Source organism: Budorcas taxicolor, chromosome 19, assembly GCF_023091745.1.
Source record: "Budorcas taxicolor isolate Tak-1 chromosome 19, Takin1.1, whole genome shotgun sequence".
Taxonomy (NCBI): domain Eukaryota; kingdom Metazoa; phylum Chordata; class Mammalia; order Artiodactyla; family Bovidae; genus Budorcas; species Budorcas taxicolor.
In genome coordinates, this window is record NC_068928.1 from 25,227,304 (window position 1) to 25,247,290 (window position 19,987).

Below are 19,987 nucleotides of genomic sequence, written 5' to 3' on the forward strand. Positions count from 1 at the left end.
TATCATTTTATGGATGAGGCTCATGAAGCCTAGGCTACCGTCCAAGGTCAGATCGCTAGCAGATGGTGCATCCAGGACTGAAAAGAGTCAAGCTAACACCAGGATAGAACTCTTAAACCCCCAGTGATCCTGCTTCGCCAACAGTAATGCTACCTGATATTTGTTTACAGCATTTTGACTTGTGTAGGCTTTTCAAGTTTACTATGTCATTTGTTCTCATGAAAGCTTGCTAGACAGAGTTGTGGAACCAAAGTGTTATTCCCACATAAGAGATAAGAAAACAGAAAGAGTTGAGGGCCATCTGTAAAGGCACAGGTTCATTTGGAGTAACTCAGGACTGAAACTCAGTCAGAGTTCTGCCCAGAACACAATGCAGCCCACAGGTGTAAACCATGCCCAGATGGAACACCCCAGGCTCAGGAAATTGTCTGGGTGCGTGTGGCACTTGGACTGCCAATACAGGATGTCCAGGGCAAGCCATCAGGAAGGCAGGATTTCAGGACTCTCAAAATAGTATATCTGGGTTTAAATCCTGGCTCTAGCCAGTGATCTTCAGCAAGTTACTGAGCTATTACATGCTCCTTGTCTATAAAATGGAGATGATAAGAATTTTATCTTTTAGCATTGTTATAAGAATGAAATGAATTAATATTTGTAAAGCACATAACAATCTCAATACATAGTAAAGATTTGATCAATGTCATTAAATAGATCAAATAAACATGTCAAGTAAGACAGGAAGGGGGAGTGTTCTAGCCTGAAATGGGGTCTCGATTATGGATTCAGAACTCTGGACAGCTCCCCAAGCTTCAGATCCACCATATTGGTTCCATCTGCTCTGTGGAGTTCTTTGGCAGTGAAATGGGTCGGCTCAGGCCCATTTTTTCTCGGTTATGATGAGCTTGAGGATTCTTCCCAGTACCCTTTAATGTCTGTTCTATGAGAAAAAGCGCAAAGCTCTTTACCAGGAAGGCTTGACTTTTCAAAGAGAGGGTGGGGTCACTCCTGCAGTTTATTCTTGAGGAAATGCCCCTTTTTGAGATGAGGGACAGCGCCAGATGTGTGTGGTTGATGTGTAGGACCCAGGGGCTGGTGTTCAGTGTGATCAGGGACTATGACCTCACCAATTCCCCTGATCACTTCTAATTCACCAATTCCTGTCCTTTCAGACCAAGAAAGGACAAGAGTAGAGACAGGGTTGAGGGGAAAACTAAAGGGAGACTGGAAACATTAAGAGGTTCTTAAAGTTGAGATGTGGGTTAAAGTTTCCATATAGCTCACGGCTTAGAGGCAGAAGTCGTCTGCTTTCTCAGGTATTCCAAAGCTGCTCTGACCTCAGCCAAATCTTGGTATGTTCAAATACTAATGGCAACTCCCTCCTTGTGTGAAGAAATGTCCTTAACATCTCCCATGTATAAACAGCCCCCTATGCACCAAGACCTTTATATTCATTATTTCCTTTAATCCTCACAACAACTCTATGATTAGATGTTGCCAGTCCCATTTTACTGACGGGAAAACTGAGGCTCAGAGAAGTCAGGTAATTCACTGAAAGAAAAACTGCTACCCAGTGGCAAGGCTTTGCTTTTTCTTTTTAAAAATTGACGTATTTATTTTTTACTGCATTGGGTCTTACCTGTGGCACATAGGGTCTTTCATTCCACAGTGTGGGGTCTTCATTGTGGCACAGTGTCTTCTCTCTAGCTGTGGCATACAGGCTCCAGAGCATGTGGGCTCTGTAGTTTTGGTGCATGGGTTTAGTTGCTCCTCAGCATGAGGGATCTTAGTTCCCTGACCAGGGATCAAACCTTAGCCCCCTGCATGGAAAGGCAGATTCTTAACCCCTGGACTACCAGGGGAATTCCAGGGCTTTGCTTTTACTTCCCAAACACACTACTTTTCAAGAAATACCACTCTTAGTGCTAGGAATGCAGCCTTCTGTGAGTTTTCAGTCTCTCTCGTGACTGTTTCTTTGTTACTTTCTTTGACTGTAACATGGAGATCCTGTAGGATACAGCAATGCATTCTTGGAATGAAAAATTTCTGCATGTCTTATACCTGTCTGTAAGTACAGACACCTTCAATAGTTGAAATCTACTTCAACTCATAGGAAGAAATGAACACTCCTTTGAGATAGAAGCTTTTGTTAGGCCTGCCTCTACACAGCCTTGCCTGTTCATGCCCCTCTCTGCTTCTTTCCACAGAGGAGGTGGCCGAAGGGAAGAACGCCATCCTTATCGGGATGAGCCAGTGGAATTCAAACGACCTGGTGGAGCAGATGGAGACCATGGGGAAACTGGAGGAGCATCAAGGTGAGATTCTGCTCCTCTGAGGTCTGGGTGTATACCTATGTGTGTTTTGGAGAGTGGTGGTGGGGGGTCGAAGTGATGGCAATTTGGGGCTAGAACCTGGGTTTTCTGTTAAGAGTCATCTGTCTCTCTTGGGACTTCACCTACAACCTTTGAAATCTGTGACCTGCAGGAATGCTCATGGGGACTTCTGCAGGATTTTCTGTGGCAGAAAAGCTCTAGGATACTTCAACAGGGCTTCCTTTGTTCATCGAATGATCATTCGGGAGGGTGGGTAGTTAAGGGCAGGTGGTGGGGTCCCAGCTCCTAGGACTGCCAGGCCTATGTTGTTGGAATCTTCCAGTAAGGTAGGGTAACCACTGGAGGAGCCTTTGAGAATGGGCAGGGGAGAAGAGCAGCAGTTGGAGTTGTCGCTTCCTTTGGTTGAATTGTTGAAGAAGGAGGGGGCTGAGGATAAGTCCAGAGCCTTTTTATGGAGGGGAGTTTTGACCAGGAGCTTAATCAGCAGGCAAAGCAGGCATATCTTTACAGGCATCCACCCCTCCTGTCCATTTGACCATTTAGCACCATGAGCAGAATATTTGTTGAGCAACTACCATGTATATGTGCTTGGTAGAAAGGACCAAGGGCTTCCCAGGTGGTAAAGAGCCTGCCTGCCAGTGCAGGAGACATAAAAGACATGGGTTTGATCCCTGGGTCGGGAAGATCCCCTGGGCATGGCAACCCACTCCAGTATTCTTGCCTGGAGAATCCCATGGACGGAGGAGCCTGGCGGGCTATAGTCTATAGGGTTGCACAGTCAGCCATGACTGAAGCAACTTAGCACACATACATGCAGGAGGGACCAAAGGTGATTTAACGGAGGCTTCTGTGTTGTGATATGTGATGCAATGTAAGTCAGAACGTGGGGGCGGGGGTCAACCCTTAATCTGAGGGTTATTGGGTCAGAGGGGAGAGGGGGAATTTTAGAAGGAGGCAGGAGAGGAAGCTCAAGGAAGCGTTCTTGACACTGAACCTATGGAGCTAGGCTTTGAAAGGCAAGTGAAGGATGGAACCAAGAAGTTCATAAAATCTTGGATGACTTAGGAGAACCTGAGGCTCAGAGAGGTGCTGTAGTTGATTATGGTCACACAGGAGTGAATAGCAGGGCTGGGGCTAGAGCCCTATCTGGGATCCAGGGTGCCTCTGCTTCTGTTAGCTTTTCCTATCGCTCCAGCCCCCCCCGTATATCACTCCTTCTACTCCTCTCATCCCCATCTCCTCTTTTCCTTTCTCTCTTGACCCCATTATTTCTCAGTCATGGTCTGCTCTGGGCTACCAATCAGGAGGTATTCAGTGAAATGGTCCTGCTTCAGCCCAGGAGAATGACCATCTTGGTGCTGGCCATCTTGCCCCAGCATCTGTTCATTTTCTTACCCACCCCCTCATCCATGCTTCCCCCATTCAGAGCCCTCCCCAAAGCAGGTGCCCCATCCTGAGAAATGCACAGGCCTGGGGTAACTGTTCCATTTTACAAATGAAGCGCCCAAGGCTCAGAGAAGCTGAATCTTGCCCAAGGTCCTTCAAAGCTAGTAGCAGCATCACCCTCAGATTGCTAGTCTCCTGATTCCAAGACCAGGGCTTCACCTCCCAAATTGGACCAAGCTGGGCAGTTCTTAGAGAGCAAGGAGATTGAACCAGTCAATCCTAAAGGAGATCAACCCTGATTATTCATTGGAAGGGCTGGTGCTGAAGCTGAAGCTCCAATACTTTGGTCACCTGGTGCAAAGAACGGACTCATTGGAAAAGACCTTGATGCTGGGAAAGATTGAGGACAGGAGAAGAAGGGGACTACAGAGGATGAGATGGTTGGATGGCATCATCGACTCAATGGACATGAGTTTGAGCAAACTCTGGGAGATAGTGAAGGACAGGGGAGCCTGGCATGCTGCAGTTCATGAGATGGCAAAGAGCAGGACATGACTTACTGACTGAACAACAGCAACAAGGCAGCTCTGAGTTCCTGCAAAGTCAGGTCCAAGCAACCCAGAGTCTTACAGGCAGGGCCCTCCTGGGCCACTGTCACCTTTCCAGAAAGGATGGGCTCTGAGTCTGGTCTCCAAGACCAGTCCAGGGATGATTTCCCTGTCTCTCCAGCCACACATGTGCAGACAGACACTGGGTCTGCTCTTTCCTCCATTCCCACAACCTGGCAGGAGCCCAGAAGGGGTCATGGACTCCAAGTGCTTCCCCAGGACGGTGTTTGGGAGCAATGAAAAGACAAACCCAGACTTGTACTCACCACCCATCTGGCCATCCCCTCCCATCCCAGCCCCTACTTGTCTGCCAAAGAATGTGTGACTCAGACGCAGTGTGAGCTAAGGAGGTGGTGAGTGAGAAGCAGTGTGAGCTGGGAGGGCATGGGAGGAGGAAGCCGAGGGAGGTCGATGGGCGAGGCTGAAACTGAAGCTCTGGAAGCTAAGAGGTCTGGGTTTGAACCTTGGCCCTGCCTGCCGCTCCATGACTTTGTGGCCAGGAAAGTCACATCACCTCTCCGAGCCTCGGTTTCTCTATCTGCAGAATGGGGCTGGCACCCAAGTTGTACGCATTAAATGAGCTGATACTTGCAAAGTGCGTTCAGTGACAGGTCATTATAATGTGGGATGGGGAAGAAGAGTGAAAGGTCTTGCACAAATATAGTTCTAGCAAACATTTTGTGGAGCTCATGAGAGGTTGGATTCAAGGCCGTTGTTTGCCTGAGTCTGAGAACTGATGCTGTTTCCTCTCAGTATGAAACGGGGAGCAAGAAGGAGAGAGGGAGAAGGAGGGGATGAGGAAGAGGAAACCAAACCTGTTTCATTCCTTCTGAGTCCCATCCGTCTGTGGACTCACAATGTGAATTCCCACAACATGGCAGAGCACACACACCCATTTCATTCATTCCAACAGTCACTTTTGGAGCTGAGCCATGGGCTCAACACAGGATGGTGGGGCAATAAGGACAAGCAGGCTGGCCTGGTGGTCCTTGTAGGAGCTCACAGCAGAAGAGGAGGGTCATGGTCAAGGCAACAGTGTAGTAAGACAGGCTGAGTCTGGGGCCTGAGGAGAGAGCCTCAGGAGACTGTTCTGGGGAGAGGAAGTTTCTGGAAAAGGCTGCAGTCAAAATTGGTGGTACACCTGAGGTAACCAGAATTTTAAAAGACACATGCACCCCTGTGTTAATTGCAGCACTGTTTACAATAGCTAGGACATGGAAGCAACCTAGATGTCCATCGACAGATGAATGCATAAGGAAGTTGTGGTACCTATACACAATGATATATTACTCAGCTATAAAAAGGAACCACTTTGAGTCAGTTCTAATGAGGTGGATGAAGCTAGAGCCTGCTATACAGAAAGAAGTAAGTTGGAAAGAGAAAGACAAATATCGTATATTAACGCATACATGTGGAATCAAGAAAGATAGCACTGATGATCCTTACTTGCAGGGCAGCAAAGGAGGCTTAGACATTTTGGACACAGTTGGGGAAGGAGAGGGTGGGATGATGTGAGAGAACAGCGTTGAAGCATATCCATTACCATATGCAAAATAGATAGCCAGTGGGAGTTCGATATATGACGCAGCGGTCTGTGACAACCAGGAGGGGTGGGATGGTGAGGGAGGTGGGAGGGAGGTTCAAGAGGGAGGGAACATATGTATACCTAATGCCAATTCACGTTGACGTATGGCAAAGCCATCACAATATTGTAATGATCCTCTAATTAAAAAAAAATGTGGTAGTATAGATCAAGCTCTCACCCTGCCTCCTTCAATGTCGCTGCCCTTCAACGCAGGACTCACTCCAGAGATACCCCCCTGCTCATGGTTCATGTCCTGGCCAATCACAGCTACCCTTGATGATAGCCCCCAAATCCATCTCCAGTCAAGACCTCCCCCTTGGGCTCCAGACTCATACTTTCAAGAGCCCCCTACTTCCTCCACCTGGATGTCCCGAAACCACTTCACACTCTGCAAATTCCAAATGGAATTTGGAATTTGGACCTTCTTCCTTCTGAACCTTAATTATGTTCTATAGCTTATCTTTGATCTTCTCAGTCATTTAGAGCCTGTGTTGCATAGACACGTTCAGACTGCTCTGCTATCTCCAATTCTTGAGGGTGCTAATTCTGGTGCATGTGTGTGCATGTGTGTGTGTGTGTGTGTGTGTGTGTGTGTGTGTGTATCTGCATGCATGCTATCTGTCTCCCATGAGTTTTGCTTCTTCATTTTTAACTGTGAACTCATCCTGGTCAGCACCCCACCCTTTTGTATGGGACTCTTATATCCCCCAGCTTTTGAAAATGTCCTTCTAGAGATTGATCTTGTGTTTCTGCTGCACCTGAGGGTCTCACTGATCTTGGACATTTATATGCTGAATTTACAGGTTTGTTTCCATTCTACATGAGTGGTGTAAATTTAGACCCTACACTCATAGGTAGCAAGGGCTTAGAGTTTTAATTACTCATGTATGAGTGTTTTCTCCCACTGTCTGTGGATGGCCTTTTTTTTTTTTCTGCTTCCCCAGAGGAATTTTGCTTTTTTTAAAAAAAAATTATTGAAGTATAGTTGATTTAAAATGTGTTAATTTCTTCTGTTCAGAAAGGTGACTCAGTTATGTATATATATATTCTTTCCCATTATGGCTTGTCACAGGATACTGAATATAGTTTCCTGTGCTATAAAGTAGGACCTTGTTGTTCTTTCTGTCTTTGAGACTGACTCTTTTGGGGGACTTGTTATTTTTACCCACATTATAGTATTCTCTACAGTAGATGTACCATAATTTATTTAACCACTGTGCAGTGATAGACACTGGGGTTTTTCACCATTAAAACAATGATCCATGCATGGAGTATAAGCAGTTGAAACTTGTAATAGATACTGCTAAACAGTTTTCTAAAAGAGCCATGTTAATGTATATCCATTCCAACTGTGGATCAGGTGAACCACTTCTCCCACAAGCTCACCAGACTTAATCTTATCAAACATTAAGATTGTACCTGATTGACAGGTGAAGACATTTTCTTGTTCTGATTTGTACTTACTTGATGGGGGCAGGAGGAGAAGGGGACGACCCAGGATGAGATGGCTGGATGGCATCACAGACTCGATGGATGTGAGTCTGAGTGAACTCCAGGAGATGGTGATGGACAGGGAGGCCTGGTGTGCTGTGATTCATGGGATCGCAAAGAGTTGGACACGACTGAGCGGCTGACCTGACCTGACCTGATGGCTAGTGAGAGTGGTCATTTTTTCATAGGTGTGTTGACTATTTTCTTTTTCTGTTTCTTAATTACGGCTTTTGTTCATCTCCTATTGAATTGTCTTTTTATTCTTAAAAGTGAAAGTGAAAGTTGCTCAGTGATGTCCAGCTCTTTGCAACCCCATGGACCATACAGTCCATGCAATTCTCCAGGCCAGAATATTACAGTGGGTAGCCATTCCTTTCTCCAGGGGATCTTCCCAACCCAGGGACTAAACCCAGGTTATTGGTTTCTAAGAATTCTTTACCTATTGTATGGATATAAATAATTCATCTGCTATAGATTTGAAATATTTGTCTCTTAAATTCCTGCCACTTGGCTGAATTTTCATATAAGCTCCAATAATTTGTCAGTTGACTCTCTTGGTTTTTTTTTTTTTTTTTTAGGGAGAGTGTCAGATTGTTTACAAATCTCAGCAGTTATATCCTTGCCAATATTTAGCCAGCTTACTTATTTTTCTAATTCAGCTGCATTGCACAGGATCTTCAGATAGATGCTGAGTGGCGAGAGTGATCCGGGCTTTGATCTCCCCCTTCTCTTCTCATCCTTTTCCCTCCCCCTTCCTCCTCATTCTTCTCAGCTAAGTGTACTGAGGGATGATTTACATTAGGTAAATTCTTCCCTTTTAGTGTATAGTTTTTACTTCTGCTTCCTAAATTCCACGACTTCCTTTTGGATTTACTTCATCTGTTAACTGAAACATCTCAAGACATTCTTTCAAGTAGGAACTGCTGACAATCATTTTCTAAGTCTTTGCATTTCTCAACGTGCATTCATTTGGCAAGTTTGCCTGCATCCATAATCATATTCCAAACTATCTTTGAAGACATTCCTCATGGCCTTCTTGAATTTAGTGTTGTTGGTGAGACGTCTGAGGCAAATTTGTGAGTAATCTGTTTTTCCTTCTTGTTGAAACTCAGTTTTTAAAAGCTTTATTCTTTGCATTCTAAACTCACAACCAAGTTTGCAGATGAGGTTTTGTTCTTTGCCGTGTCTGAACTTCGTGTCCTCTTTTTTCATTACTGTGACATTTTCTTTCGATTATCTCTTCAACTTTTTCTGTCTCTGTATTTTTTCCTTCCAAAACTTCTATTAGGTAGATGCTGGAACCATGTCTCCACTTTCCCTGTCTATTCTTATTTTCTGGTCTTTGCTGGGTTCTGGAGCAGTCTGGTTCCAGCTAACCAACAGTGCACGAATTTTTCTCTTCTTTGGCTATTTCCTTTCTTCTGATTAACTCTTCTATGTAGTGTGTGTGCTTTTTTTTTTTTTTTAAAGCAATCATCTTTTCATTTTCATGCACTCTGGTTGATTCTCTTTCATAATAATCTGATATGAATGCCTTGGACTCATTCTGTGCTGTTTAGAGCATCTATCTCCTTGTTATTTTCAGTTTCAGAGTTTTCTGGTAGGTCAGAAGAGGATAGAAATAAACCACTCACACGTCAGACTGGATTAATTAGCCAAAGATCCATAAGTGAGATTATAACACAGAGCAGGAGCGAGTTTGGTTCTAATTGTCTAAGGAAGAACACAGCTGTCATTAACATTGTCCAAGTAAAGCAGTCTTGCCAAGTTCTTTTTTTAACTGAGACAAATTCATATATCATAAAATTCATCCCTTTAAAGTGCACAATTTTATGGTTTTTAATATAGTATTGAAGGTATGCAATTATCACTATTATCTGGTTCCAGAATATTTTTGTCACCCCCCTTCCCTCCCCCACAAAAAAACCCCATATCCATGAGCAGTCACTCCCCACTTTTCTACCCCCAGGGCCCTGGAATTTCGTATACATGCAGTCAGACAATGTGTTTTTTTGTGTGTGTCTGATGTCTTATCTAGCATAATGTTTTTAAGATCCTTCCATGTTGTACATTGAATCAGTACTTCATTCCACTTTGAGGGTGAATAATATTCTGTAGTATGGGTGTATCAGGTGGCTTCCCCAGTGGCTCAGAGTAAAGCATCTGCCTGCACTGCCGGAGACCTGAGTTCAATTCCTTAGTCAGGAAGATGCCCTGGAGAAGGAAATGGCAACCCACTCCAGTATTCTTGCCTGGAAAATCCCATGGACAGAAGAGCCTGGCGGGCTACAATCCATGGGGTCGCAAAGTGTCAGACACAACTGAGCGGCTAACACACACACGGGTATATCACATATTGGTTATCCATTCATCAGTCAATGGATGTTGGGTTGTTTCCACTTCTTGGCTATTATAAATAATGCTGTAAAATTTTTTGTGTACAACTTTTTGTGCAAACATATTTTCTTTTGAGTATATATATATATATATATATATATATATATACATACATATATGAGTAGAGTTGCTGTATCGTGTGGTAACTGTTTAACTTTTGGGAGAACTGACAAACCTTTTCCAAAGTGGCTGCACCACTTCACATTCCTACCAAGAGTTCGAATTTCTCTACATGCTTGCCAGCACTCGTTATTGTCTGTCTTTTGGGTTACTGTCATCCTAGTGGGGGGAAGTGGCACATACTTGTGGTTTTGATTTGCATCTCCCTAACAACTAATGATGTTGAGCTTCTTTTCATGTGCTTATTGGTCATTATTCATCTTCTTTAAAGAAATATATATTCAAATCTTTTGCTTATTTAAAAATTGGATTGTCTTGAGAAATCCCTGGCAGTTGAGTGGTTAGGGCATCATCTTTCCATTGCAGAGGAAACCAGCTTGATCCCTGGTTTAGGAACTAAGATCTCACATGCTGTGCAGTGTGGCCGAAAAAACATTGGGTTGTCTTTTTATTGTAGAGCTGTAAGAGTTCTTTATATATTCTGGATGCTATACCCTTATGAGTTATATAATTTACATATATTTCTCATTCTGTGGATTGTATTTTCACTTTCTTGTTAATGTCCTTTGGAGCACAAACTTTAAAATTTTTAGGAAGTCCAATTTATTTATTTTTTATTTTATTGTTTGTGCTTTTGTTGCCATATTTAAAAAGCTATTGGCTAATGCAAGATCCTGAAAAATTTATTCCATGTTTTCTCTTAAGAGTTTCATGGTTTCAACTTCTATATTTAGGCCTTTGATCCACTTGGAGTTAATTTTTGTGTATGGTGTGAGGTAGGGATTCAACTTCATTCTTTTGCATGTGGGTAACCAGTGGTACTAGCAATATTTATTGAAAAAAATTATTCTTTTCTCCATTTAATTATCTTGGTACCCTTGTCAAAAATCAATTGATCATAAACATATGGATTTATTTTTTGACTTTCACTTCTATTCCACTGATATATATGTCTATCTTTATGCCAGTATCACAGAGTCTTGATTACTGCACACTTATAGTAAGTTTGAAATCAGATAGTGGGAGTCCAGCAACTTTTTTTATTTTGCAAGTTCTTTTCTTGCAAGTTTGTTTGGTTCTTCTGTGTTCCTCACATTTCCATATGAATTTTAGAACTGATTTCTGCAAAAAATACACTGCAATTTTGATAGGGATTGTTGTTGAATCTTGTAGATCAATTTTGGAAGTATTGCTAGATTAACAATATTAGTCTTTAATGCATGAATGTGGAAAGTCTTTCCATTTATTTAGGTCTTCTTTAATTTATTTTAATTATGTTTTACATATAGTTTTCAGTGTACAAGTCTTGCACTTAATAAATTTATTCCTGAATGTTTTATTCTTTTTGATGCTGTTATAATCAAAGTAGGTTGTTTATTGCAAGTGTATAGACATACGATTTATTTTTGTAAACTGGTATTGTATCCTTCCTCTTTGCTGAACTCATTTATTGGTTTTATTTTGGGAGGATTCCTTAGGATTTTCTATTTATTCTGCCTCCAAATAGAGGTAGTTTCACTTCTTCTTATCCAATCTGGATGCTTTTTATTCCCTTTCCTTGTCTCATTTTCCTGACTAGATTCGCCAGTATAATACTGAATAGAAATGATAAATAAGAACCAGGCTTCTCTCATGGCTCAGTGGTAAAGAAGCTGCCTGCCAATGCAGGAGACATAGGTTCTATCCCTGATCTGGGAAGATTCCACATACCAAGGAGCAACAAAGCCCACGTGCCACATCTCCTGACCCCAAGCCCTAGAGCCTGGGGGCCACAACTACTGAGCCCACCAGCTTCAACTGCTGAGGCCCCAGTGCCCTACAGCCAATGCTTAGCAACAACAGAAGACACCACAATAAGAAGCTTGTGCGCCAACTAGCGAGTAGCCCCCGCTCGCAGCAACTAGAGAAAAGCTCATGCAGCAACAAAGACCCAGCAACAATCAGAAACAAAAATAAATAAAGAAGTGATGAGAGCTAACATCTTACCTTGTTTCTGATCATAGGGGAAAACTTTTCATTCTTTTATCATTAAATATGATGTTAGCTGTGGGTTTTTTTTTTTTTTTGTAGTAGTGGTCTTTTATGTTGTTGAAGAAATTCCCTCCAATTACTGGTTTCTTGAGTGGTTTTGTAAAGGATGTTAGATTTTGCCAAATGCTTTTTCTGCATTTATTGAGGTGATCATGTGGTTTTTGTCCTTTATTATAACGATTGTAATACAATATTTTGTCCTTCAGTGTATTACATTGATTGATTTTCATATATCGAACAATGTTTCATTCCTGGGGTAAATTCCACTTGGATCTTGCCATGTCACTAATCTTTTATGTTCGGGGTTTACAAATCTCTTCCAGATTAATTTATACTAATAGTCTATGAACTGTCACTCAAGAGACTCTTTGCAATCAGGGCCCTTCTTGTTTTGAAACAAACTTAGTGTCATCAAGGCCACATTCTCATTGAGACAAAGGGAGCAGTCGTTGTCTAGGTGTCCTTGATCAATTTCTCTGCCTCCAGCTTTCCAGAGAGCTTTTTTTTCCCCCTACTACTTACCTTCTGACTCTAGTTTATAACCTTATTTCTAGATATGTAGTTCTTAAAGAGTGGTCCCTGGACCCACGAAATTAGCATCACTTGGAAGCTGTCAGAAATATGAACTTTGGACTTATTGAATCAGGATCAGTAGGGCTCAGAATCAGTTTGCTAGCCCTTTGGGAGATTCTGGTGCTTGCTAAATTTGAGAGCCATTTATGATGATGATATTAAGCTGGTTGAAGGAACCCACAGATTCATTTTCCTGTACTCTACTTCCTTCAGTCATTGAGTTTGCTATCTTTCTTCTACACTGTTGGTTTTCCTCTAATATTTGTTCATATTTGGATACATACTCTGCTTTGTGTTTGCAGTTCCCCCTTAGCCTCTTTCTGAGTGGTGTGATATGTCTGTTTACTGCAAGCTTCCACCATCTTATTATTGGGGAGGGTCGGAGCTGCTTCTGGGTGAGTTGAACCATTAGTTTCTGGGTATTTTGCTCCTCTTGGGTATTTTCAGCCTCCCAAGCTGTCCTGTCCCTCAAACTCGGCCCTTCTCACACCTGGGCATGGATGCCTCTGCGTATGAAAGCAGGGGCTGGTGAGTAGGGTGAGGGGGCATTCCAATCACCTGGCTTCTCTCCCATGGAAGCCCAGACAGTGGCAAAACCTCCTTTTGCTTCTGTTTTCCACCTGTGACCCTGCCAGTCCCTCTGAGCTGCCTCCACCTTTGGCTCCAGACTTTCCTTTGCAGGATTGAGGTTATGGTTTCCTTTCACATGGCTTGGTTTTATGGACATTTGACCTTCACAGTCACACAAAGGCTCTACACAGAAAAGGGTCTCACACTAGAGTTTATGCTCTGCTGTTGCCATCTTGAAATTCTTAATCATTTTAAACAAAAACCCTGTATGTTCATTTGGCCTGGGTCTTGCAAACTCTGTAGCTAGCCCTGCTGCCCTCCATCCAATCCCTCTATGTCCTGCCTTTTGGGGGTGCCTCACAGTCTCTGATGTGCCAGGACATCCTTTCCTATTTTACAGTGCTGTGAAAAATGAAAAAGTCGAAGTGTTAGTCACTCAGTCATGTCTGACTCTGCGACTCCTATGGACTGTAGCCTGCCAGACTGCTCTGTTCATGGAATTCTTCAGGCAAGAATAATGGAGTGGGTATCCATTCCCTTCTCCAGGGGATCTTCCCAACCCAGGGACTGAACCTGGATCTCCTTCACTGCAGTCAGATTCTTTACCGTCTGAACCACTAGGGATGCTACTAAAGATTAACTCACATAAAATGGTTAATGTCATTTTCTGGGGGTTTGGGACAGGAGAAAAAGGCTAGATCAGTTTGCCAGTTGACCAACTTTAGCCAATCCTACTGTGATGCTTCTAAAATATAAATCCAGTAGTATCATTCTGCTATGGAGTTGGCAACTAAGTTTTTGTTTCCAGGAGAAGGAAGTATAAGTCCCCCCGGCCTGGCATGTAAGCCCATCCTGATTCTACCCTTTCTTCTAACAATTGTCGTTGTCTATTGTCATGATCCCTGCTGGAATCAGACAGCCCTGCAACGGCTATCATGAAGGATGTTATGAATACACTGGGACTGTCAGGTCATGGCTAGATCTGGCAATCTCAAGGTCATCTCTACTCTGGTATCCATGACTTCCAGGCCGTACCTCCCTCTTCTGTTCACACTGAGTTCCAGCCAAATGCCCAGGGGCTGCTTGCTGACTCTCAAGCCCACTTGAGCTTGTCTGTTTTTCCCCCCGTTTCCTCTCCAGCTCTTGTAATTCTGTGCCCTTCCCCAGTGAACCTCCCTGATGGCCCAGTCTCTCCCAGACCACCTCCCAGTTGCCCAGCATAGCTTGCTTGGGCCACCCGTGTAGTACTGACCTGTGTGCCTTTCTGGGTGGGTACTCAGCCTCCCTTTCTGCACCTGAAGCAGTGAGGGCCTCATCACGTATTCATGCCCTCCTTCCATCATTTATGCATTCAGAACACATGTACTGTGACTTACTCTGTGTCGGACCCTGTGCCGGTCAATGCTGGGGACACAGTGATGACTCAGAAATAGACTCAGAATTGACTGGCTCCCAGACTTGGGGGTGGGGCGGTTACAGGCCAGTGAGCTAATTACCCTAACAAGAGTGAGAACAAGGTCCAGAGGGATCAGAGAAGGACATAGAGCCAGAGCTGAGACGTGAGGCAAGAAGGAGGCCTCTCGGGACTCTGGACAGACCCATGAGGATGCAGCAGGAGGAGGGGATGGCAGGTGTGAAGATGCGGCGGGAGGCACGAGAAGGCAGGGAAGTTCGGGGAGCTGCACAGAGTTCACCTTGATGAAAGTTGGGATGCTAGATATTGGGCTGCTGCTGCTGAGTTGCTTCAGTCGTGTCCGACTCTGTGCGACCCCACAGATGGCAGCCCACCAGGCTTCCCGGTCCCTGGGATTCTCCAGGCAAGAACACCAGAGTGGGTTGCCACTTCCTTCTCCAATGCAGGAAAGTGAAAAGTGAAAGTGAAGTCGCTCAGTCGTGTCTGACTCTTTGCGACCCCATGGACTGCAGCCCACCAGGCTCCTCTGTCCATGGGATTTTCCAGGCAAGAGTACTGGAGTGGGGTGCCATTGCCTTCTCCGAATATCGGGCTGAGTGGTGGCCAAAGGAGTCAAGCGGTCTGAGAGAAGAGGTAGGCGTGGGGATGTTGAAAATGAAACCCTGAACATCAGGGTGAGGAGTTGCAGCCCTCTCAAGAGTATCCCTGGGGACCCATGGAGTAGTTTAAGTGGGAGTGACAAGCCATATTTTAGAAAGGTCATTCTAGAAGGTAGTGTAGAGGATAACAGGAGGGACCAGGAATGAGAGTAGAGGGCATTGTGATGGACCAGGTGAGAGGTAATGAGACTGAATCTTTTCTTTAAAAGTTTATTTCTTTTTGGCTGCGCTGGGTCTCCACTGCTGCAGGTGGGCTTTCTCCAGCTGCGGGGAGCAGGGTCTGCTCTCCAGCTGCAGTGCGTAGGCTTCTCATTTTGGTGACTTCTTTTGTTGTGGAGCACAGGTTCTAGGGCTCGCGGGCTTCAGGAGTTGCTGCACGTGGGCTCCGTGGCTGTGCGGTGCACGGGCTTACGTGCTCTAGGATCTTCCTGGACCCGGATTGAACCTGTGTCCCCTGAATTGGCAGGTGGATTCTTAGCCACTGGCCCACCAGGGAAGTCCAGAGGGCGAATCTTGACCTTGCAGCTCAGCAGAGGCTCAGTGTCTGGGGAGCACCCTGAGCAGGGAGGGAGGTGTGTGGTTTTTTCCTTCTCAGCCCTACTTCATGAGTTGAGTTACCAGGCTGGCAGAACCTGGTTCAGACCCCCAAGTCTTGGCAGATCACGGGTCTTCAGCTGCTCATATTCCTGCTCCATGGGGTCTTCCCAGATACTTTTCTGACATGTCAGAAGCTGAATTCCTGATTCCTTCTTCCCCAAGGCCCATCTGCCTGAATGGCTTCCCCAGCGGCCACGCCATCCTCCCAATTCAGGTATTTGGTGATTGCGTGTCTTTTCTTGCCCGCCCACTTTGCTCCTCTCGCTCTTGGGGAACGCACAGTTTGATGGAGGGGGATTGGAAAGAGGAAATATAAAATCACTCAGGAATCATGAGCAGAATACACTGTAGCAGCATCTTCTTGGAGGAGATGACAGAGCTGAGATGCGTGTGTGAGGTTGGGACAGGCAGGACTTGTGGGTGACAGAGGACCAGCCCTCCCAGTACCCAGCCCTCCCTGTGTAGCCTGTCATGTTCGTAGGGGTTACTGGCAGCTTCTGCATTTGAAGAAAACTCTAGCCAAGGCGAGGCTGTTGGGCCCAGGGGCCCTGGAAAGCTTAGGCCAAGTGGGGTCTCATTTAGACAGTGGCAGAGACAGCTGCACATCTGGTTAATCACCCTCATCCTGGGAGCCCGCTAATCAGGAAGCCAGCTTCACCGCCTCCAACTCCTCTGCACGCCTGCTGGCGGCTGCAAGGGAAGACAGAGCCGAGCCAAGAGTCAGCGGCTGGGCAGGGAAGGCCAGCTTCCCGCTGCTCGGGCTCCACACCTCCCTTGTCACACAGCAAGCTCCTTCTTGTCCAGGTTCGTGGCCTTACCAGGCCCCTCAGACACCGGGCTCAGGCATGCAAGCTTCAGTAACCCTGAAGGTCGGCTCCAGCTTCTGGGTGCTTCTCCCCAGTGCTCCTTACAGACAGCCCCTTCTCCACGCCCCCCTGCTCGCCCCTCTTCAACCCCTGACACCCCACTTCAGGAAGCACTGTCCACATGGCCTGAGGCATCGCCGGAAGCCTCTGCTCTAGAAAGCCCCTTTCTGGGACTTCCCTGGTGGTCCAGTAGCTAAGATTTCATGCTCCCAGTGCAGGGGATCCGAGTTCCATCCTTGGTCGGGGAGCCAGATCTCACCTGCCACAGCTAAAGATCCTGCATTTGTTGTTGTTCAGTCGCTCAGTCGTGTGACTCTTTGCGGTCCCATGGGCTGCAGCACGCCAGGCTTCCCTGTCCATCACCATCTCCCACAGCTTGCTCAAGCTCAAGTCCATTGAGTTGGTGATGCCATTCAACCATCTCATCCTCCATCGTCCCTTTCACCTCCAGCCTTCAATCTTTCCCATCATCAGGATCTTTTCCAATGCAGGCCACAACTAACAGAGAGAGAGAAAAAAAGATCCTGCCTGCTGCAACAAAGACCTGATGCAGCCAAATAAATAAGTAAATTAAAAAAAAAAAGAAAGAAAGCCCCCCTGCCCCCAGTAGGAGGCAGAGGTCATGGGAGAGCCTCCATCAGGTGTGGGGCATTGAAAGGGACCAGATCTGAAATCGGGTTAGTGACTTTCTCCTTCTGAGCCTGTCTCTTTATCTGTGAAGGTGGCCTTTTCTGCCCAGGTGTGAGATCTCAGTGACCTAGCAGGTAGGTCAGCACTGGGCAGACCACAAAGCCCCTGCAGCCCAGAGGCAGCCTTTCTGGTTTCCACCACTGAGCCCACATGGTGAGGGGAGCTCTGACCTCCCTTTCTAACAGTCTTCCTTCTACCCAGGTGACACCAGTGTGAATCTGTACCAGCATCTCAGTGACACTCCCTCCTGGCTGCTTTCCACCTCTGCACCCCTGCTCCACCAGCCTTGCCCCCAGTCTTAATGCCCCAGCTCCACTCCCCCACCAGGCATTATGCCCACTGAAATCTTGCCCAGGCTACAAATCCTATTTCCTTTCTGGTAATGAAATATTGCTTGATATCAGCATCTTTTAAACCATCCAGGTGAGTCGCTTCCAGGGCCTGGCATGAGAACAGGGAGGTGATGGACCAGACCTAGCTCATCCCTCGGCTGGACACCTCCCCGCTCCCTAGGGTCTGGCAGAGAGAGAGCAGGTCCTGGAGAAACACTGGAGGTCTATGTGCTGTGGTCAGGGCTGCGACCTGTGCTCTGAAAAGCCCCGGGTTTGGGGTGGTGGTGGTGTTGTTCAGTTGCTAAATCGTGTCCAACTCTTTGTGGCCCCATGGACTGCAGCACACCAGATCTCCCTGTCCCTCACTACCTCCCGGAGTTTGCCCAAGTTCGTGTCCATTGAGACAGTGATGCTGTCCAACCATCTCATCCTCTGCTGTCCTCTTCTTTCGCCGTTAATCTTTCCCAGCCTCAGGGTCTTTTCCAAGGAGTTGGCTGTTTACATCAGGTGGCCAAAGTATTGGAGCTTCATCTTTAGCACCAGTCCCTGGATTTGGGATGAATGATCTCAATTCTGAATGATTTTATCTTCGTATCTGTGCTTTGTAAGTGCCGCCTGATGGACAGTGGAGCACGTGCCAGGGCCTGGGAGTTTGGTTTACGCGTGGTGCTGTCCACATGGCCTGAGCCATCGCTGGAAGCCTCTGCTCTAGAAAGCTCCCTTTCCCTCCCTTCCAGGATGGGCTCTTGGCCTCCGCTCTCCTGCCCTCTGGCTCCCTGGCCCCACCCAGCTTCCTCCTCCCTGTACATGCCCACGGAGAGCTACTCTCTTCCCCCAAGCAGGGGCCTGGGTGCCGGGAGAGTTGGGGTCAGAGGCATAGATCCGAGTGTCTCAGGGCAGAGCAAGTGTCCCCGCCAGGGGCTGGCAGGGCTGTAGTGCATTCGGTGGGTGACTCAGACAAGCAGACCTCTCACCCACCCATCCAGGGACCTAAGGCATTTTGATGCAGAGGCTGCAGTACTCTTGGGAGTCGCCTGCCTGCCCAGGGGGTTGGGACAGCAGGCAGTGGGAAGGGCGGATGCATGGCGCCCAGCGTTCTTGCTCTCAGTCATGGCACAGTGCCCAGGTCTGGCAGCTGGTGGGAGGGGGGAGCTAGTAGCATGTGGCTGCTGGGTTTGGGGGCCAATTTGAGGAGTGGGGCCCCCAGGCACCTGTGAGTGTCTACACTCACCTCTTGAGTATCCCTGTGCATGAGAGAGCATAACATTAAACAGCAAATAAAAGCCACCCAGACAGGTCAAGAGAGGACAAAAGGAAAAACTGTATTTTTTAGTGCCTTTTAATCTTTTTTCTTTTTCTTTTTTTTTCGCCACATCACGGGGCTTATGGGATCTTAGTTCCCCAACCAGGGATTGAACCAGCGCCCTTGGCAGTGAAATCATGGAATTCTAACCACTGGACCACCAGGAAATTCCATTTTTCTTTCTTTCTGAACGAGGGCCCCTGCATTCTCATTTTGCACTGGGCCCTGCTAATGATGTAGGTGGTTTGGGGCACAGTAGAAATGTCAGGAGACTCAAGTTTGGAAGAGTTAGCAACTCCCTTTGCCTATCCAGGCACAGTTTTCTTCTCTGCTGCGTGCCTGCTCCCCCACTCCTGCCTTTCCTTGGGCTCAATGTACAGCAGACACAGTCCTATTTTCTCTCCCTGTCAAAGCTCTCTTTGCCCCGAGGCTCTCAAGTTGTGAGAGCCTGCCACACCCTCCCTGGGGTCCCTGGGTCAGAGTGAGTCTCTGCCTCCTTCTTGGTCATCTCACCTTGACTTTCTCATCTCCATATCCCCCATGGCTCCTGGCACAGTGCTCGGCAGAGAGATGAATAGAAGGGGTTTTGTAAGTGAGTGTCTTCATCTCCATGTGAGGCTTCTGTCCTGCTGGGTGGAGGGAGCCGACTTGCCCTGTGGACTCAGCTAGTTCTCAGACCGCATGCTCATGTTCAGCTCTGACCCATACATCTGACATCAGATGCGGGGTCTGCAGTCACCTCATCATGCTGGTGGTGGGGGCTACTCTGAGAGGGTGCCCAGGCCTCTTTTCCACCTGGGTCTCCTCTCTAGAGCACATGACCCCTGGCCTGGGGAGCACCGTGAGCTGGCACCCAGCACTAACCACTGAGTCTCTCCACCCCACTCCATCTGGAGTCGTGCTGGTGACAGAAGAGACACTGCCTGGAACCAGTTGTTAAAAGCGTTGATAAATAAGCAAATGAACCAACAATAAGCCCAATCCTGGTGGCTCAGATGGTAAAGAATCTGCCTGAGATGCAGGAGACCTTGGTTC

General features: G+C 46.5%; 1 protein-coding gene across 1 annotated transcript in view; it reads left to right on the forward strand.

Moving 5' to 3' along the window:
* The window catches only part of PITPNM3 (PITPNM family member 3), a 90,840-nt gene that overhangs the window by 25,835 nt on the left and 45,018 nt on the right, over window positions 1-19,987 (forward strand). Inside the window, exon 4 of the mRNA XM_052657884.1 lies at window positions 2,205-2,312. Within this exon, the coding sequence (XP_052513844.1) occupies window positions 2,205-2,312 (108 nt within the window). The remainder of the gene's footprint in view (window positions 1-2,204; window positions 2,313-19,987) is intronic.